This window comes from Pseudophryne corroboree, chromosome 7, assembly GCF_028390025.1.
Source record: "Pseudophryne corroboree isolate aPseCor3 chromosome 7, aPseCor3.hap2, whole genome shotgun sequence".
Lineage (NCBI taxonomy): Eukaryota > Metazoa > Chordata > Amphibia > Anura > Myobatrachidae > Pseudophryne > Pseudophryne corroboree.
In genome coordinates this window covers 306,656,238-306,677,829 of record NC_086450.1, presented here as the reverse complement: position 1 = coordinate 306,677,829, position 21,592 = coordinate 306,656,238, and the positions used below count along the sequence as shown (strand labels likewise).

Below are 21,592 nucleotides of genomic sequence, written 5' to 3'. Positions count from 1 at the left end.
CTTTATATGTGAATGGGCTGGGTGTACAGGTACCTGCCTGGCAGCCGTCAGCGTGCCGTCCACATCAAACAAGCAAAGAGTCTCTACTGGAGCAGCCATCTCGGCAGTCACTGCTTCCTCCTCTGACAGGTGCTGCCTGGCTGATGCGCTCTATCCCAGCTCCTGCCCCGTGCTGCCGGCCACATCACTACTTCCTGATCACATGACCCGTACGTCTGTAGACGTCGCATTTTTACCCGGCTGCTCACACAGGAGATGCGGCGTTAGATAGGGTGCGTCAGGGCATTACGGGAGGGTAACGTACGGGAGGTTAGTACTCGCGCTGTATGCTGGGACATCCAGTTCTGTTACTGTAGTTACTGACACTGTAGTAGGGAGGAGGAGGAGGTGAGCAGCTTCCTGGCAGGCGGGTAAGTTGTGGAATGAGTTGTGACTGGGAAGTTACCAGTGACTGCAGAGCATAGAGGGGTAATCTCTGTATGTGACATGCAGCAGAAGCCCGCTAACCAGGCTTCTCTCTGCAAAAACCCATGATTCACCTACCCTATCCAAAGCACAGCGCGTAGTTACCCTATCCGGTGCGCAGCGCTGTAGTTACCCTATCCAATGCGCCGTAGTTACCCTATCCAATGCACCGTAGTTACCCTATTCGGTGTGCAGCGCCGTAGTTACCCTATCCGGTGCGCAGCGCTGTAGTTACCTTAGCCGGGGCGCAGCACCGTAGTTACCCTATCTGGTGCGCAGCACTGTAGTTATCCGGTACGCAGCGCCATAGTTACCCTATCCAATGCACCGTAGTTACCCTATCCAATGCGCGCCGTAGTTACCCTAGCCGGTGCGCAGCACCGTAGTGACCCTATCTGGTGCGCAGCACCGTAGTGACCCTATCTGGTGCGCAGCGCCATAGTTACCCTATTCGGTGTGCAGCGCTGTAGTGACCCTATCCAATGCGCTGTAGTGACTATCCGGTGCACAACGCCGTAGTTGCCCTATCTGGTGCGCAGCGCCGTAGTTACCCTATCCGGTGCGCAGCGCCATAGTGACCCTATCCAATGCGCTGTAGTGACTATCCGGTGCGCAGAGAGCGTTAGATGTAGCTAGGTTATATTGTTTCTGTACAGGGTAAATACTGGCTGCTTTATTTTCTCTGACGTCCTAAGTGGATGCTGGGACTCCGTAAGGACCATGGGGATTAGCGGCTCCGCAGGAGACTGGGCACAACTAAAGAAAGCTTTAGGACTATCTGGTGTGCACTGGCTCCTCCCACTAAGACCCTCCTCCAGACCTCAGTTAGATTCTTGTGCCCGGCTGAGCTGGATGCACACTAGGGGCTCTCCTGAGCTCCTAGAAAGAAAGTATATTTAGGTTTTTTATTTTACAGTGAGATCTGCTGGCAACAGACTCACTGCAGCGAGGGACTAAGGGGAGAAGAAGCGAACCTACCTAACAGGTGGTAGTTTGGGCTTCTTAGGCTACTGGACACCATTAGCTCCAGAGGGATCGACCGCAGGACCCGACCTTGGTGTTCGTTCCCGGAGCCGCGCCATCGTCCCCCTTACAGAGCCAGAAGCATGAAGAGTCCGGAAAATCGGCGGCAGAAGACTTCGGTCTTCACCAATGACAATGCTAAATTCCTTTGTCGTATAAACAACCCTTTATGAAGCTAAGAACACTGTACGCTGTTTACTTAAGAAGTACCGTAATGGTACGCTGTTGGCGTAACGATCGCTCGGCCGTAGGCGAGACGCTCAAGCGTCACGTTCGCTCGCGGCCCAGCGATCACAGGACACGTTATTGGTTATGTCTAGGGTAATGATTCGCTATGGCGTAGCTTACGCTCGAGACCACGAGGAGGTCACCAGCGATGCAGACGCTCACAACACTATACCTTTATGTTAAAACCTTATACCAATGAAATACACTGAATACCTTAATGTGAGTACAGGGTGTAAGTGCAACCTTGTGTAACCTGACTAACTACAAAGCTGCTTGAGCGTCACCGACGCTCAAGTGAACACTTAACACTATAGAAAATACACAGATACTGGTTTAGGTTCCAAAGCCTATTAACTGTATTATATCTAATATACTTGTAAAAGGGGATAACAGTACAAATGATACACTACAATATAACAAGGACTTCCTAACCACAGAACTAAACAATAAATACAAAAAGACAATACTACACTGACCTAAATGCAATACAGTACAATACTATAATACTATGAGAGATATAAGAGAAAAGAGGAGAGAGAGAGATAGAGAGAGAGAGAGAAATTGGCTCACAGACAATGATTACGGAGAGAAACTTACGCACAAAGGGTTTGATCGCCTGCGCCTCGATATCCAGCTCCCGGCTATCAGCAGATAACCGTTGATGAGAGAGTGAGCTGGATGTGGTCGGCCTGCCTATTTATGCCCCACACACAATGCAATCTCATAGTCCCTACAATCCCATTGTTCATTGGCCGAAGGAATTCGGCCCTGCATCATAACAAAAGGTCATAAGTTGATTCATATCAGTGGCCCTGGTTATGCAAAACAATGGGTGATGACTAACACATTCCTGTCTTCTGGAGAGCGATTGTTTGGCGAATACAAAACAGAATCCTGTCTGGGTTCTGTTCTATATTCATGATGTCCACTTTCAGTTGAGACAATGGCATCTCAGCCCTCATTCTCCTGTATACAAATCCAGCCCCATTTGTAAACACAGGTGTTGGCCCTCCTTATTGAGTCTCAAAAACTCAGTGTAATTAAAGGCTATTGTACTCCGTCTGCGGGAAAGATACTGATTTGGAGTACAATTGATCTTCAATTACTATTCCTGTGTTTACCTTATGCATGTGTAGATATGAGGCCCTCTTAACATGCAAACTATTGTTTGGGGGATCTCTGAGGTCAAAGAGACATTTGAGACCCACTGATGCCTGTCTCCAACTGTTCAGATGCATGACTAAGTAAGAACAAATAATAATAAATAAATGGACATAACTTCTTATGTCCATAACTATTCGCACGAGCGATTAATACGCTCCAAACCAACACCGGAATATTGCTAATTAAATACTCTTCCGATGGGTACCAAACACTGCTGTATGATTCCTGTTAGACCCTTCGTACGATGCAAAGAGGGATTCCTCAGCTCAGGGACATTCTATTTTAACCAAACTTTCAGAATCTATCAAAGGGACCATGATCTATAAACTACATTAATTGTGAACAGTTGTAACGAATGGGTCGCACGCTACGACTACGTAAACTCTACCGTAAATACGCATACCGCGCCTGCGAGTGCACGCTATTGCGGGTATGCGCCTCCACGGGAGAGCGCACGCATGCGCAGCACGGACCAGTGTGCGGTGCAAATATGGCAACGTGCATAGAGACATTTTTCTGACTTCGACACCAAGGTAGCGCACAGCACTGCAGCTGTGCGCCATTGCTCCTCATGTACACCTCACACTCCGGTCACTGATGGGTACAGGGCGCTGGGGGGGGCGCCCTGAGGGCAATATATGACACCTTGGCTGGCAAATCTACATCATATATAGTCCTAGAGGCTATATAGATGTAAAATTACCCCTGCCAGTATTCCAGAAAAAGTGGGAGAAAGTCCGCGGAAAAAGGGGCGGGGCTTCTCCCTCAGCACACTGGCGCCATTTTCTCTTCACAGTGCAGCTGGAAGACAGCTCCCCAGGCTCTCCCCTGTAGTTTTCAGGCTCAAAGGGTTAAAAAGAGAGGGGGGGCACTAAATTTAGGCGCAATATATGTATACAAGCGGCTATTTGGGGAAAAATCACTCAGTTATAGTGTTAATCCCTGCATTATATAGCGCTCTGGTGTGTGCTGGCATACTCTCTCTCTGTCTCCCCAAAGGACTTTGTGGGGTCCTGTCCTCAGTCAGAGCATTCCCTGTGTGTGTGCGGTGTGTCGGTACGGCTGTGTCAACATGTTGGATGAGGAAGGTTACGTGGAGGCAGAGCAGAGGCCGACAAATGGGATGTCGCCCCCTGTGGGGCCGACACCAGAGTGGATGGATAGGTGGAAGGTATTAACCGACAGTGTCAACTCCTTACATAAAAGGCTGGATGACGTAACAGCTGTGGGACAGCCGGCTTCTCAGCCCGCGCCTGCCCAGGCGTCTCAAAGGCCATCAGGGGCTCAAAAAAACGCCCGTTACCTCAGATGGTAGACACAGATGTCGACACGGAGTCTGACTCCAGTGTCGACGAGGTTGAGACATATACACAATCCACTAGGAACATCCGTTACATGATCTCGGCAATGAAAAATGTGTTACGCATTTTCTGACATGAACCCAAGTACCACATAAAAGGGGTTTTATTTTTGGGGAGAAAAAGCAGCCAGTGTTTTGTTCCCCCATCAGATGAATGAATGAAGTGTGTAAAGAAGCGTGGTTTCCCCCGATAAGAAACTGGTAATTTCTACAAAGTTACTGATGGCGTACCCTTTCCCGCCAGAGGATGGGTCACGTTGGGAGATATCCCTTAGGGTGGATAAGGCGCTCACACGTTTGTCAAAAGGTGGCACTGCCGTCTTAGGATACGGCCAAGGAACCTTCTGATAAAAAGCAGGAGGCGATCCTGAAGTCTGTATTTACACACTCAGGTTATATACTGAGACCTGCAATTGCCTCAGCATAAATAGTGCTGCTGCAGCGTGGTCTGATACCCTGTCAGATAATATTAATACGCTAAGACAGGGATAATATTTCTCTATCGTCCTAGTGGATGCTGGGGTTCCTGAAAGGACCATGGGGAATAGCGGCTCCGCAGGAGACAGGGCACAAAAAGTAAAGCTTTTCCAGATCAGGTGGTGTGCACTGGCTCCTCCCCCTATGACCCTCCTCCAGACTCCAGTTAGATTTTTGTGCCCGGCCGAGAAGGGTGCAATCTAGGTGGCTCTCCTAAAGAGCTGCTTAGAAAAAGTTTAGCTTAGGTTTTTTATTTTACAGTGAGTCCTGCTGGCAACAGGATCACTGCAACGAGGGACTGAGGGGAGAAGAAGTGAACTCACCTGCGTGCAGGATGGATTGGCTTCTTGGCTACTGGACATCAGCTCCAGAGGGACGATCACAGGTACAGCCTGGATGGTCACCGGAGCCGCGCCGCCGGCCCCCTTGCAGATGCTGAAGTCAGAAGAGGTCCAAAATCGGCGGCTGAAGACTCCTGCAGTCTTCAAAAGGTAGCGCACAGCACTGCAGCTGTGCGCCATTTTCCTCTCAGCACACTTCACACGCAGTCACTGAGGGTGCAGGGCGCTGGGGGGGGGCGCCCTGGGAGGCAAATGTAACCTATATAAAGGCTAAAAATACCTCACATATAGCCCCCAGAGGCTATATGGAGATATTTAACCCCTGCCTGGATTCACTAAATAGCGGGAGACGAGCCCGCCAAAAAAGGGGCGGGGCCTATCTCCTCAGCACACGGCGCCATTTCCTCTCACAGCTCCGCTGGTCAGGACGGCTCCCAGGTCTCTCCCCTGCACTGCACTACAGAAACAGGGTAAAACAGAGAGGGGGGGCAAAATTATGGCGATATATTTTTATATATATAAAGCAGCTATAAGGGAGCACTTATTATAAGGCTATCCCTGTTATATATAGCGCTTTTGGTGTGTGCTGGCAAACTCTCCCTCTGTCTCCCCAAAGGGCTAGTGGGTCCTGTCTTCGTTAGGAGCATTCCCTGTGTGTCTGCTGTGTGTCGGTACGTGTGTGTCGACATGTATGAGGACGATATTGGTGTGGAGGCGGAGCAATTGCCAAATATGAGGATGTCACCCCCTAGGGAGTCGACACCAGAATGGATGCCTTTATTTATGGAACTACGGGATAGTGTCAACACGCTAAAGCAGTCGTTTGACGACATGAGACGGCCGGACAATCAATTAGTGCCTGTCCAGGCGACTCAAACACCGTCAGGGGCTGTAAAACGCCCTTTGCCTCAGTCGGTCGACACAGACCCAGACACAGGCACTGACTCCAGTGGTGACGGTGACGAATCAACCGTATTTTCCAGTAGGGCCACACGTTATATGATTTTGGCAATGAAGGAGGCGTTACATTTAGCTGATACTACAGGTACCACTAAACAGGGTATTATGTGGGGTGTGAAAAAACTACCTATAGTTTTTCCTGAATCAGAAGAATTAAATGACGTGTGTAATGAAGCGTGGGTTGCTCCTGATAAAAAGCTGATAATTTCAAAGAAATTATTGGCATTATACCCTTTCCCGCCAGAGGTTAGGGAGCGCTGGGAAACATCTCCTAGGGTGGACAAGGCGCTAACACGCTTATCTAAACAAGTGGCGTTACCCTCTCCTGAGACGGCCGCACTTAAAGATCCATCAGATAGGAGGATGGAAAATATCCAAAAAAGTATATACACACATGCAGGTGTTATACTACGACCAGCTATAGCGACTGCCTGGATGTGCAGTGCTGGGGTAGTTTGGTCAGAGTCCCTGATTGAAAATATTGATACCCTGGACAGGGACAATATTTTACTGTCGTTAGAACAAATAAAGGATGCATTTCTTTATATGCGTGATGCACAGAGGGATATCTGCACACTGGCATCACGGGTAAGTGCTATGTCCATTTCGGCCAGAAGAGCTTTATGGACGCGACAGTGGACAGGCGATGCGGATTCAAAACGGCATATGGAAGTTTTGCCGTATAAAGGGGAGGAGTTATTTGGAGTCGGTCTATCAGATTTGGTGGCCACGGCTACAGCCGGGAAATCCACCTTTCTACCTCAAGTCACTCCCCAACAGAAAAAGGCACCGACTTTTCAACCGCAGCCCTTTCGTTCCTTTAAAAATAAGAGAGCAAAGGGCTATTCATATCTGCCACGAGGCAGAGGTCGAGGGAAGAGACAGCAACAGGCAGCTCCTTCCCAGGAACAGAAGCCCTCCCCGGCTTCTACAAAAGCCTCAGCATGACGCTGGGGCTTCTCAAGCGGACTCGGGGACGGTGGGCGGTCGTCTCAAAAATTACAGCGCGCAGTGGGCTCACTCGCAAGTAGATCCCTGGATCCTGCAGATAATATCTCAGGGGTACAGGTTGGAATTAGAGACAGATCCACCTCGCCGTTTCCTGAAGTCTGCTTTACCAACGTCCCCCTCCGAAAGGGAGACGGTTTTGGAAGCCATTCACAAGCTGTACTCTCAGCAGGTGATAGTCAAGGTACCTCTTCTACAACAAGGGAAGGGGTATTATTCCACTCTTTTTGTGGTACCGAAGCCGGATGGCTCGGTAAGGCCTATTCTAAATCTGAAGTCCTTGAACCTGTACATAAAGAAGTTCAAGTTCAAAATGGAGTCACTCAGAGCAGTGATAGCGAACCTGGAAGAGGGGGATTTTATGGTATCCTTGGACATCAAGGATGCGTATCTCCACGTTCCAATTTACCCCTCACACCAGGGGTACCTCAGGTTCGTTGTACAAAACTGTCACTATCAGTTTCAGACGCTGCCGTTCGGATTGTCCACGGCACCTCGGGTCTTTACAAAGGTAATGGCCGAGATGATGATTCTTCTTCGAAGAAAAGGCATATTAATTATCCCATACTTGGACGATCTCCTAATAAGAGCAAGGTCCAGAGAACAGCTAGAGATGGGATTAGCACTGTCTCAAGAAGTGCTAAAACAGCACGGGTGGATTCTGAATATTCCAAAATCCCAGTTAATGCCGACAACTCGTCTGCTGTTCCTAGGGATGATTCTGGACACGGTTCAGAAAAAGGTTTTTCTCCCGGAGGAAAAAGCCAAGGAGTTATCCGAGCTTGTCAGGAACCTCCTAAAACCAGGAAAGGTGTCTGTACATCAATGCACAAGAGTCCTGGGAAAAATGGTGGCTTCTTACGAAGCAATTCCATTCGGCAGATTCCACGCAAGAATTTTCCAAAGGGATCTGTTGGACAAATGGTCAGGGTCGCATCTTCAGATGCACCTGCGGATAACCCTGTCTCCAAGGACAAGGGTGTCTCTTCTGTGGTGGTTGCAGAGTGCTCATCTATTGGAGGGCCGCAGATTCGGCATACAGGATTGGATCCTGGTGACCACGGACGCCAGCCTGAGAGGCTGGGGAGCAGTCACACAAGGAAGAAACTTCCAGGGAGTATGGACGAGCCTGGAAACGTCTCTTCACATAAACATTCTGGAACTAAGAGCAATCTACAATGCTCTAAGCCAGGCAGAACCTCTGCTTCAGGGAAAACCGGTGTTGATCCAGTCGGACAACATCACGGCAGTCGCCCATGTGAACAGACAGGGCGGCACAAGAAGCAGGAGTGCAATGGCAGAAGCTGCAAGGATTCTTCGCTGGGCAGAGAATCATGTGATAGCACTGTCAGCAGTGTTCATCCCGGGAGTGGACAACTGGGAAGCAGACTTCCTCAGCAGACACGATCTTCACCCGGGAGAGTGGGGACTTCATCCAGAAGTCTTCCACATGCTGGTAACCCGTTGGGAAAGACCAATGGTGGACATGATGGCGTCTCGCCTCAACAAAAAACTGGACAGGTATTGCGCCAGGTCAAGAGATCCGCAGGCAATAGCTGTGGACGCGCTGGTAACGCCTTGGGTGTACCAGTCGGTGTATGTGTTTCCTCCTCTGCCTCTCATACCAAAAGTATTGAGAATTATACGGCAAAGAGGCGTAAGAACGATACTAGTGGTTCCGGATTGGCCAAGAAGGACTTGGTACCCGGAACTTCAAGAGATGATCACGGAAGATCCGTGGCCTCTACCTCTAAGGAGGGACTTGCTTCAGCAGGGTCCCTGTCTGTTTCAAGACTTACCGCGGCTGCGTTTGACGGCATGGCGGTTGAACGCCGGATCCTAAAGGAAAAAGGCATGCCGGAAGAAGTCATTCCTACTTTGATTAAAGCAAGGAAGGAAGTAACCGTGCAACATTATCACCGAATTTGGCGAAAATATGTTGCGTGGTGCGAAGATCGGAGTGCTCCGACGGAGGAATTTCAACTGGGTCGATTCCTACATTTCCTGCAATCAGGATTGTCTATGGGTCTCAAATTGGGATCTATTAAGGTTCAAATTTCGGCCCTGTCGATTTTCTTTCAAAAAGAATTGGCTTCAGTCCCTGAAGTCCAGACCTTTGTTAAGGGAGTGCTGCATATACAGCCTCCTGTGGTGCCTCCAGTGGCACCGTGGGATCTCAATGTGGTTTTGGACTTTCTAAAATCTCATTGGTTTGAACCACTAAAAAAGGTGGATTTGAAATATCTCACATGGAAAGTGACCATGCTTCTAGCCCTGGCTTCGGCCAGGAGAGTGTCAGAACTGGCAGCTTTATCTTACAAAAGCCCATATCTGATTTTCCATTCGGACAGGGCAGAACTGCGGACTCGTCCGCATTTTCTCCCTAAGGTGGTGTCAGCATTTCATCTGAACCAGCCTATTGTAGTGCCTGCGGCTACAAGTGACTTGGAGGACTCCAAGTTACTGGACGTTGTCAGAGCATTAAAAATATATATTGCAAGGACAGCTGGAGTCAGAAAATCTGACTCGTTGTTTATATTGTATGCACCCAACAAGATGGGTGCTCCTGCGTCTAAGCAGACGATTGCTCGTTGGATCTGTAGCACAATCCAACTTGCACATTCTGTGGCAGGCCTGCCACAGCCTAAATCTGTAAAGGCCCACTCCACAAGGAAGGTGGGCTCATCTTGGGCGGCTGCCCGAGGGGTCTCGGCATTACAACTTTGCCGAGCAGCTACGTGGTCAGGGGAGAACACGTTTGTAAAATTTTACAAATTTGATACTCTGGCTAAGGAGGACCTGGAGTTCTCTCATTCGGTGCTGCAGAGTCATCCGCACTCTCCCGCCCGTTTGGGAGCTTTGGTATTATCCCCATGGTCCTTTCAGGAACCCCAGCATCCACTAGGACGATAGAGAAAATAAGATTTTACTTACCGATAAATCTATTTCTCGGAGTCCGTAGTGGATGCTGGGCGCCCATCCCAAGTGCGGATTATCTGCAATAATTGTACATAGTTATTGTTAACAAATTCGGGTTATTGTTGAAGGAAGCCATCTTTCAGAGGCTCCGCTGTTATCATACTGTTAACTGGGTTTAGATCACAAGTTGTACGGTGTGATTGGTGTGGCTGGTATGAGTCTTACCCGGGATTCAAAATCCTCCCTTATTGTGTACGCTCGTCCGGGCACAGTACCTAACTGGAGTCTGGAGGAGGGTCATAGGGGGAGGAGCCAGTGCACACCACCTGATCTGGAAAAGCTTTACTTTTTGTGCCCTGTCTCCTGCGGAGCCGCTATTCCCCATGGTCCTTTCAGGAACCCCAGCATCCACTACGGACTCCGAGAAATAGATTTATCGGTAAGTAAAATCTTATTTTTGCTAACATTGAGCATATTTAAGACGTTGTCTTATATATAAAGGATGCACAGAGGGATATTTGCCGGCTGGCATCCAGAATTAATGCAATGTCCATTCTGCCAGGAGGGTATTAGAAACCCGACAGTGGACAGGTGATGCTGCCTGTAAAAGGCACATGGAGATTCTGCCTTATAAGGGTGAGGAATTGTTTGGGAATGGTCTCTGGGACCTCGTATCCACAGCAACAGCTGGGAAGAAAATTTTTTACCTCAGGTTTCCTCACAGCCTAAGAAAGCACCGTATTTTCAGGTGCAGTCCTTTCGGCTTCAGAAAAGCAAACGGGTCAAAGGCGCTTCCTTTCTGCACAGAGACAAGGGAAGAAGGAAAAAAAGCTGCACCAGCAGCCAGTTCCCAGGATCAAAAATCTTCCCCCGCTTCCTCTGAGTCCACCGCATGACGCTGGGGCTCCACAGGTGGAGACAGGTGCGGTAGGGGCGCGTCTCGGGAACTTCAGGGACCAGTGGGCTTGCCCACAGGTGGATCTCTAGGTTCTGCAAATAGTATCACAGGGATACAGGCTGGAGTTCGAGGCGACTCCCCCTCGCCGTTACCTCACATCAGCCTTGCCGGCTGCCCTCGGAGAAAGGTAGTACTGGCGGCAATTCATAAGCTGTACTTCCAGCAGGTGAAATCAAGGTACCCCTCCTTCAACAAGGCCGGGGTTACTATTCCAAAATGTTGTGGTACCGAAACCAGACGGTTCGGTGAGACCCATTCTAAAATTGAAAGCCTTGAACACTTTTATATACGAAGGTTCAAGTTCAAAATGGAATCGCTCAGGGCGATTATTGCAAGCCTGGAGAATTTCATGGTATCACTGGACATCAAGGATGATTACCTGCATGTCCCTATTTACCCTCTTCACCAGGAGTACCTCAATATTGTGGTACAGGATTGTCATTACCAATTCCAGACGTTGCCGTTGGTCTGTCCCCGGCACCGAGGTATTTACCAAGGTAATGGCCGAAATAATTATCCCGTACTTGGACGATCTCCTTATAAAGGCGAGGTCCAGGGAGCAGTTGTTAGTCGGAGTAGCACTATCTCGGGAAGTGCTAAAACAGCACGGCTGGGTTCTGAATATTCCAAAGTCGCAGCTGGTTCCTACGACGCGTCTACTGTTCCTGGGTATGGTTCTGGACACAGAACAGGATAAAAAGTGTTTCTCCCGGAGGAGAAGTCCAAGGAGTTGTTGTCTCTAGACAGAGGCCTCCTAATACGTATACAGGTGTCGGTGCATCAATGCACGCGAGCCCTGGGAAAGATGGTAGCTTCGTACGAAGAAATTCCATTCGCCAGGTCCCATGCAAGGATTTTCCAGTGGGATCTGTTGGACAAGTGGTCCGGGTCGCATCTTCAGATGCATCGGCGGATAACCCTGTCTCCAAGGGTCAGGGTGTCGCTGTTGTGGTGACTGCAGAGTGCTCATCTTCTAGGAGGCCGCAGATTCGGCATACAGGACTGGGTCCTGGTGACCACGGATGCCAGCCTTCGAGGCTGGGGGGCAGTCACACAGGGAAGGAACTTCCAAGGCTATGGAAAAGTCAGGAGACTTCCCTACACATAAATATTCTGGAACTGAGGGCCATTTACAATGCCCTAAGTCAGGCTAGACCCCTGCTTCAACACCGGCCGGTGCTGATCCAGTCAGACAACATCACGGCGGTCGCTCATGTAAACCGACAGGGCGGCACAAGAAGCAGGATGGCGATGGCAGAAGCCACAAGGATTCTCCGATGGACGGAAAATCATGGGTTAGCACTGTCAGCAGTGTTCATTCCCGGAGTGGACAACTGAGAAGCAGACTTTCTCAGAAGACACGACCTCCACCCGGGAGAGTGGGGACTTCATCCAGAAGTCTTTCAAATGATTGTACACCGTTGGGAAAGGCCACTGGTGGACATGATGGCGTCCCGCCTCAACTAAAAGTTACAAAGATATTGCGCCAGGTCAAGGACCCTCAGGCGATAGCTGTGGACGCTCTGGTAACACCATGGGTGTACCAGTCGGTGTATGTGTTCCCTTCTCTGCCTCTCTTACCCAGGGTAATGAGAATAATAAGAAGGAGAGGAGTAAGAACTATACTCATTGTTCCGGGTTGGCCAAGAAGAGCTTGGTAACCAGAACTCCAAGAAATGATCTCAGAGGACCCATGGCCTCTGCCGCTCAGACAGGACCTGCTGCAGCAGGGGGCCTGTCTGTTCCAAGACGTACCGCGGCTGCGTTGACGGCATGGGGCATGGCGGTTGAACGCCGGATCCTGAAGGAAAAGGGAATTCCGGAGGAAGTTATCCCTACGCTATTTAAAGCTAGGAAAGAAGTGAACGCAAACCATTATCACCGCATATGGCGGAAATATGTTGCGTACTGTGAGGCCAGGAAGGCCCCAAAGGAGAAATTTCAGCTAGGTCGATTTCTGCACTTACTACAGTCAGAGGTGACTATGGGCCTAAAATTGGGTTCCATTAAGGTCCAGATTTCGGCTCTATCGATTTTCTTCCAAAAATGAACTGGCTTCACTGCCTGAAGTTCAGACTTTTGTTAAGGGAGTGCTGCATAGTCAGCCCCCGTTTGTGCCTCCAGTGGCACCGTGGGATCTCAACGTGGTGTTGGATTTCCTGAAGTCGCATTGGATTGAGCCATTTAAATCCGTGGAGCTATAATTCCTCACGTGGAAAGTGGTCATTCTGTGGGCCTTGGCGTCGGCCAGGCGTGTATCAGAATTGGCGGCTTTGTCTTACAAAAGCCTTATCTGTATTTTATATGGATAAGGCGGAATTGAGGACTCGTTCCCAATTCCTTCCTAAGGTGGTATCAGTTTTTGATGTGAACCAACCTATTGTGGTGCCTGCGGCTACTTGGGACTTGGAGGATTCCAAGTTACTGGACGTAGTCGGGGCCCTGAAAAGTATATATTTCCAGGACAGCTGGAGTCAGGAAAACTGACTCGCTATTTCTCCTGTATGCACCCAACAAGCTGGGTGCTCCTGCTTCTAAACAGACGATTGCTCGCTGGATCTGTGGCACGATTCAACTTGCACATTCTGCGGCTGGACTGTCGCACCCTAAATCTGTAAAAGCCCATTCCACGAGGAAAGTGGGCTCTTCTTGGGCGGCTGCCCGAGGGGTCTCGGCTTTACAACTTTGCCGAGCTGTAACTTGGTCGGGTTAAAACATTTTTGTAAGAGTCTACAAGTTTGATACCCTGGCTGAGGAGGACCTAGAGTTTGCTCATTCGGTGCTGCAGAGTCATCCGCACTCTCCCGCCCCTTTGGGAGCTTTGGTATAATCCCCATGGTCCTTACGGAGTCCCAGCATCCACTTAGGACGTCAGAGAAAATAAGATTTTACTCACCGGTAAATCTATTTCTCGTAGTCCGTAGTGGATGCTGGGCGCCCATCCCAAGTGCGGATTGTCTGCAATACTTGTTTATAGTTATTGCCTAACTAAAGGGTTATTGTTGAGCCATCTGTTGAGAGGCTCAGTTATATTTCATACTGTTAACTGGGTATAGTATCACGAGTTATACGGTGTGATTGGTGTGGCTGGTATGAGTCTTACCCGGGATTCAAAATCCTTCCTTATTGTGTCAGCTCTTCCGGGCACAGTATCCTAACTGAGGTCTGGAGGAGGGTCTTAGTGGGAGGAGCCAGTGCACACCAGGTAGTCCTAAAGCTTTCTTTAGTTGTGCCCAGTCTCCTGCGGAGCCGCTAATCCCCATGGTCCTTACGGAGTCCCAGCATCCACTACGGACTACGAGAAATAGATTTACCGGTGAGTAAAATCTTATTTTTACACTGCAATTTTTAAATTTCAGTTTGAACACACCCGACTGAAATCTAAATCTCTCTGCACGTTATATCTGCCTCCCCCCTGCAGTGCACATGGGTTTGCCCATTAGCTAACAAAGTTGCTGCTGCGATCAGGTCTGAATTAGTGCCACTTTGTTTGTTTCACCCTATGTAGAGTCTCAATGTATGCACATATGCAAACTACATCTATCCTTTGCGCAGAAGTGTACCATTGATGGTTATATGCCATTGTTGAGTATGTAACAGTGCTGAGAATACAGCAGCTATTCAGTGTAGACTCTTCTGATGGTAATTCCTATTCTGCTTGAAATCATAAACCCACATATTAGGAGAAATCAGTGATTAATGCATAGTGGTAAATGTTCCGTAAAATGGTTTAGATTAAGAACCTGAAGTTCATGACGGAACCGTTTCTTTGATATTAGAATTACATATGGTAGAAAAAATATCAGGTGAAGTTGAGGATGAAGACCTGTATGTTGTTGTGAACTGAGCAGCAAGTTTGATAATCCTTAAAGAAGAGCATTCTTGAAAATGTAATAACACTAGACCAGATTTATAGAGAATATCATACAGTTAAATTGTGTTAAGGGAGCCTATTTATCAAGCTAATCCTCGCAGGATTGTTCCTGAATCCCAGTGGTCAGAATGCAGACAATGGGGTCAATTCTATTCTCCGACAGTTGAATAGCGCCGGGAGTTTGCTCCCGACGCTATTCAATTCAGCTCCAGTTAAGTCGGCGATGGCCCGTTCTCGCCGACTAAACAGGTTGAATTGTCGGGAGAATGGGCATTCTCCGACTTAACTCCCCAGCGCGAGGCTGATTCTGACAGAATCAGCCTCGCGGCGGCCGCGCGGCAGCACTTTTGTCGGGTTTCTTCTCTCATCCCCCGGGGATGAGAGAAGAATTCCCGACAATTGAGGGTCACTCGTCTCTGTATTGAATGGCGGAGAATAGAATTGACCCCAACGTCTTCCTGATGTTCAGAATGCTGATGGATATTGGGGAGTATAGTAACCTTAATGAGCAGTGCTCATTATGCTCAAAGGAGACAGCCATCTGACCCTATGTCCCAAGTGTGCAAAAGCAATTAGACCATTCATGTGCAGTGTTAGAAAAGGGATTAAAGTGATAGCGATATGGAGCCTCTTGAAAAGTTTTCTTTATCTTTGTCCATAAAAATGTCAAATGACACCCATAGAAAAGTGACATCAAAAGTTGTATTTAATGAATTTAATAAACTAATATAGGGTAATAGACTGGTAAAAACCCAATTTTGTTGCCTGTAATATACTTGTGTATTTCGTCCACACAATTACATTAAGCACTAAAGCCCTAATTTAAGCTTAAAGGAAAGTGTCCGTTTCTTAAAAACACAAACAAAACACACCAACTGGAAATCCTGGGCCATACCTAAAGAGCCCCTAGTGATGAGTTCAGATTCAACTAGCCACGATAAATTACCGTGGCTAATTGATCCATTGGGGGGGGGGGGTATTTTAATTGACGCCGAAAACTGGCATTATCATAGGTATTGTTTCACCTACCCGGAGCAGGAGAAACAAAATTCCTGATAAGTGCTGTTTTTTCACGATCGCGAAAGCACATAGATTTGGGAAATCATCCTAGTGCCTGTGTGTTTGTTTTCCGACAAAAAAACAGGCATTAACTGCAGTCAGAGCCAGCCCTAGGCAAGATTTTGGCTGGTGCCCCCTGGCACCACCACTAGCTCCGCCTCTGATCCTGCATCCCTTTCCCAGCACCATCACCCCTCACCTATAGCAGTCCTCATTTTAGTGCTCCTACCCCCTATATTTTAAATAGGAACAGTGCATACATTCAGTGCGCAGCCCAAAACGGGGCGTGTTCTTCCTGGGAAGGAGCATGGCCACACAATAGTACCCCCAATTCAAATTACGACACACACAGTAGTGCAACTTGATTCACATTTATCATGCGACGGTGTCCCTTAATCATGTTACATCACACAGTAGTACCACTTTTCCTTATATATGTTACTCCTCACAGTAGTGCCCCTTACTCACATTACATAACACTGAATTGCTCCTTATTCACATTACACCACACTATGAGACCTGATCGCTAGGCTGCGTTTTAGCACAGCAGGCGATCAGGTGCGCATGTGTATGCACCACAATGCGCAGGCGTGTCACACGGGTACAAAGTGGATCGCCACTCAGCGATGAGTTTGTGCGAAGAATCCATTCGCACGGGCGTTCGCAAGGAGATTGACAGGAAGAGGGCGTTTGTGGGTGTCAACTGACCGTATTCAGGGAGTAGTTGGAAAAACGCAGGCGTGTCCATTCGTTTGCAGGGAGAGTTCCTCACGTCAATTCCGGTCCCGAACAGGCTGGTGTCATTGTAGCAGCTGAGTAAGTCTGTTTGTAAGCTCTGCTACACATGCATTCACACACTTGCATAGCTAAAATACACTCCCCCTGTAGGCGGCGACTATCTGATCACAGCAGTGCAAAAATCGCTTGCTAGGGATCAGGTCTGAATTAGGCCCTATATTGCTCTTTATTCACATTAGACCACACAGTAGTGCCTTTTCTACATAATGCCACACATTAGTAATGCATTTATACACATAATACCACACAGTAATGCCCCTTACACATATGACACACATTATTAATTTCCTTATAAACATAATGCGCTTTACACATTATGTCAACTTTTATTAATGCCCTTATACACATAATGTCCCTTACACATATGCCACACATTATTAGTGCCCCTATACACATAATGACACACATAATGCCCCTTACACATATGCCACACATTATTAATGCATTATGCACATGACACACATAATGCCCTTTACACATATGCTGAACACTACTGCACAACCAACCCACCTGCATACAGCACTCACATGGCCGCTAACACTGTGACCTCTTCCTCTGCTAGGATACAGATATGTCCTCATACATCTTGCCTTAATGCAGCAGAAGATGCCTGACGTGAATCAGCTGACAGCTCTGCTAACGTTGTTCGCGTTTTTTGACGCAATTGATCTTATTTGCATTACTATTGGCTAGGATGCACAAGTAGCTTCTGCTGATTAAAATGATATGCAGCATTCCTATATTCTGTGTGCGGCTGTATCTGCATACGAAATGCTACATTACAGTGATTTCCAGTAATACACTGTTACTTAGCATTTCGTAGGCAGATACAGACGCAGTCGCACACAGAATATAGGCATGCTGCATATCATTTTAATCAGCAGAAGCTGCTTATGCCCCTGGGCATACCAAATGCCCTGGGCAATTACCTAGTTTGCCTATGCCTAGTGCCGGCTCTGACTGCAGTACCCGGAAAAAAACAGTGGGCAAAACTTGCCAGAAAGCACTTTTTATTTTTTTTTATTTTTTTTGCAACTGAAAAATGTATGGCTAACTGAATTCCCTCCTAAATTGGACATTGGTGGCAGAACTTGTGGTGGAGGTCACTGCTGAGACTTGCTAGTTACATAGTGTTCATTCTAGCACCCAGAGCCGGCCCTAGGCATAGACAAACTAGGCAATTGCCTAGGGCATTTGGTATACCTAGGGGCACAAGCAGCTTCTGCTGATTAAAATGATATGCGGCATGCCTATATTCTGTGTAGCATTTCGTATGCAGATACAGCCACAGTCGCACACAGTATATAGGCATGCTGCATATAATTTTAATCAGCAGAAGCTGCTTGTGCATCCTAGCCACATAGCAATGCAAATAAGATGCATTTTCATAAAAAATAGGCACCCGACGTTAGCAGAGCTGCCAGTTGACTCACGCCAGGAACTATATGTGTCATTATGTGTATAAGGCCATTAATAATGTGTAACATATGTGTAAGGGGCACTATGTGTGTCATTATGTGTATAAGGGCACTAATGTGCAGCATATGTGTAAGGGACATTATGTGTGTCATTATGTGTATAAGGGCATATGTGTAAGGGAAATTATGTGTTTAAGGGCATTAATAAGGGTTGGCATAATGTGTAAGGCGCATTATGTTTATAAGGACATTAATAATGTGTGTCATGTGTAAGGGGCATTACTGTGTGGTATTATGTGTATAAATACATTACTAATGTGTGGCATTATGTGTATAAGGTGCTCTACTGTGTGGCGTAACGTATAGAAAGGGCACTATTGTGTGGTCTAATGTGAATAAAGAGAAATATGGTGTGGTGTAATGAGAATAAAGAGCAATATGGTGTGGTGTAATGTCAGCAAAAACACATACCTTTTTGGGCTGTGCGCCGAATGTACACACAGGGGGTAGGAAAACAAAAAAAAGGACTGCTGTGGGTGGAGGGTGATGGTGCTGGGAAAGGTGTGCAGGGTCAGAGGTGGAACTAGCGGTGGTGCTAAGCGGCACCAGCCAAAATTTTGCCTAGGGCATCATATTGGTTAGGGCCGGCTCTGCTAGCACCCTGCACCTTTCAAAATCTGTGCAGTTCCCCTTTCCTGCCTGGGATGTCGCTCTCTGCTGTGATGCTTCTCAGCACACTCTGATCTGTTACTCAGTGCTGTGATACAGACCTGTGTGTGCTGAAAAGAACCAGAGCAGAGAGCAACACCCAAGGCAGGAAAGAGGAACTGCACAGGATTTGAAAGGTGCAGGGTGCTAGAATGAACACTAGTTACACCTGATGACTCCTCATTACCACATCCATGCCATTAGTGTGCCACATTAATTACTATAGTTTCACAGTAAAAATGCAGTTGATCAGTTTTCCAGTATTATTCACAGAAAAGATCAAATAAAAGGATTTATTTTTTTCATGAAAAACGTTGGATCACAATTTCTTTTACAAAAAAAACTCCCAAACATTTGAATGTTTTTTGAAAATTCATTATACCACTAATATCACTTTTTGGAAGGCCAGACTGAATGACTTGCATGTTTTTGTCTTTTGCAGGCTTTATGATCATGACACAACTTTTTATTAAGTCTGTGTTGTTCCGACCTATATATCCATGGTTATCAGTATGCATGTGGAAGTCACAAGAGGTGTACAGACCCACCTATAATGCGTGTGATGTTGCGAATCTGTTGTTTGCAAACAAGAACCCACAGATTCAAAGCAAGCACAGGTTCTGTTCATCTGCCCCGTCTAACACAATGCCTGGAGACAATAGGAACTTTACTTTGATCTACAAGTTTCCTGGAATACGGTACTGTAGGGCAGTTTCCAGACTCAAGCTTCTGCAGACAACCTTGACTGTATTGCTTCTTCCACCTATTTATTATTACTATTTGCAAGGACAACTCTCACAGTTTTCTGTTATTTACGTCACTGGAACTGCTGTTTTTGCTGGCTTCATGCTGTACAGCCTTAGTTACTACCTTCGGAGAGTTATTGGGATGATTTATGTGGACGATGACCTTTCAACCTTGAAGGTTTCCCATTTAACATTTTGGGGACGCAGAAAAAATATTTTTGTTCCACTTGAAGATGTTAAAAAGCTATCAGAAACTGGAGACGGAAGGCGAGAAGTTCTCCTTAAATTTGGGAGATACAGCAGCTCAGATATACTCTACTTCACAGTTCGCCTCGGTCAGATTTTGGATAGAGAAAAATTCACTGTAGTATTCGGAGAACTAAAATAAGTGGCTGCTAAAGTTTTCTTAACACCTTTGTTTGAAACTTGTAGTTTATTTTTAGACTGTGGCATGAGCTAGATAAACTGGCATCTTTTATACAAACAACAATATATGTTCTATAAATAAATAAATCTTGGGTTTTTTTAAAATATTGCTGTCAACACAAATTCAGTTTTAGGTTCATGTTAATTTCTTTACCATTTGCTCCATGTCAGTAGTTTTATCTATATTAAACTAATATAGGGGGTTATTCTGACCTGATCGCTCGCTGCAGTTTATTGCAGCGATCAGGTCAGAACTGCGCATGCGCCTAGCAATCGCCTCTGCCCGATTGACAGGCAGAGGTGGTCACTGGACAGGAGGGGGCAGCACGACGGCATTTGACCGCCCGTTCTGTGGGCACGGTGCGGCCAATGCAGGTGTGGCCGGACCGTACGGGGGAGGGCCCTCGCGGCTGCATGACGTCACACGCAGCCGCTGCGACCCAGAGCAGCGATGAGTAACTCCCGGCCAGCCGCAGGAGCTGCGCTGGCCGGGAGTTACTCTTCAAGTACTCTTGTGCAGGGGGGGAGGGGCGGCCTGACATGCGGGGCAAACTAGCCCTGTGCTGGTTTGCAAGTAAGGAACTATTATCATATGACTATGATAATTGCCGTTAGAAGGGTTTGCAAAAGAGAATTTTTGAGGCCAATCAGAAATGTTATAAGAGACCAGATTGGGATGCTACCCCTTGCATTGCTTCCCAGTTTTGCACCTTATTCTGCCACATATTACCACATTCTGTATTTTGTTGCTTATAGCAAAAGAGTTTAAAGCATAAATAGCTTAAGTGCTGAGTCTTGACTCCTGTGGTTATTGGTTGATTAGTGGGAAATGAGGTACACTGAGGTCTCCAGTTCATTTTGGTAACCAGTAGAAGACCAAGGAGGATGCTAAGTTTAATGAGCCGTCTGATGCCTTTGAGATCAGAATGAAATTCATTCCTAGACTGTTATGATAAATGTATAATGTCCCAGGTCCTCATCAGTAATAGAGGGTCAGAGCATGGTGCAGTATGTTCTTGGTCAAGCATGGGAACAGCAGTGGGTAGAACAAAACTATATTCTGCTATCCAGCATCGAAAGTGGACTAAGCTCTGCTGGCTTGAGAAACCGGGAAGACTGGTGCTCCAAGTAAGTTATCACACAACTCAACCAGTGACAGAAAGGCTAGGCAAAAGATTTGTTTAAGCAAAATAGTTAACATTTGCTCTATCTGTATGCTGTGCCGGTAGTTGTTGTTTTTATATAAGACATAAAATTTAAAACTTTTGTCATATGAGAAAGTTCTGTCGACTTTTAGAGATGCTGTTTTACTGAAGATCGACCTAACCTTTCTGTGTAAGATCCATAGGGATGCAGTCCGGATGTTGACACTCCAGTATGTCGCCATGACAATGCTGCTTTCTCATACGTCCTAGAGGATGCTGGGGATGCTTCAAGACCCATGGGGTATAGATGGGATCCGCAGGAGACATGGGCACTTTAAGACTTTAAAAAGGGTGTGAACTGGCTCCTCCCTCTATGCCCCTCCTCCAGACTCCAGTTAGATTCTGTGCCCAGAGAGACTGGTCACACACTGAGGAGCTCTACTGAGTTTCTCGGAAAAGACTTTACGTTAGGTTTATTATTTTCAGGGAGCACTGCTGGCAACAGGCTCCCTGCA

General features: G+C 47.2%; 2 protein-coding genes across 5 annotated transcripts in view; one reads left to right on the top strand and one right to left on the bottom strand.

Moving 5' to 3' along the window:
• PMM2 (phosphomannomutase 2) overlaps positions 1-255 on the bottom strand; it is a 68,926-nt gene extending 68,671 nt beyond the window's left edge. Inside the window, exon 1 of one of the 2 annotated variants that reach the window (XM_063934269.1) lies at positions 34-255. Coding sequence is in view for 1 of the 2 variants with exons in the window: in XM_063934268.1 (XP_063790338.1) it covers positions 34-99 (66 nt within the window). In the remaining variant the exon portion in view is untranslated. The remainder of the gene's footprint in view (positions 1-33) is intronic. The other variant, XM_063934268.1, reaches the window with a different exon arrangement.
• Positions 249-20,384, top strand: TMEM186 (transmembrane protein 186). Of its 3 annotated transcripts, none has more exons than XM_063934272.1 (2): positions 249-272; positions 19,203-20,384. In XM_063934272.1, exon 2 carries the CDS (start codon positions 19,208-19,210, stop codon positions 19,892-19,894), a length of 687 nt encoding a protein of 228 aa, XP_063790342.1. In that variant the 5' UTR covers positions 249-272; positions 19,203-19,207; the 3' UTR covers positions 19,895-20,384. The 3 variants fall into 3 exon arrangements, with proteins under 3 accessions (XP_063790342.1, XP_063790341.1, XP_063790340.1); XM_063934271.1 differs by having other exon boundaries at positions 264-309; XM_063934270.1 differs by lacking the exon at positions 249-272 and adding an exon at positions 279-410.
• Positions 20,385-21,592: the final 1,208 nt, after the last annotated feature.

Coding starts and splice junctions, on each gene's coding strand:
- TMEM186 (XM_063934272.1), top strand. CDS start 19,208: ATGATCATGACACAACTTTTTATTAAGTCTGTGTTGTTCCGACCTATA.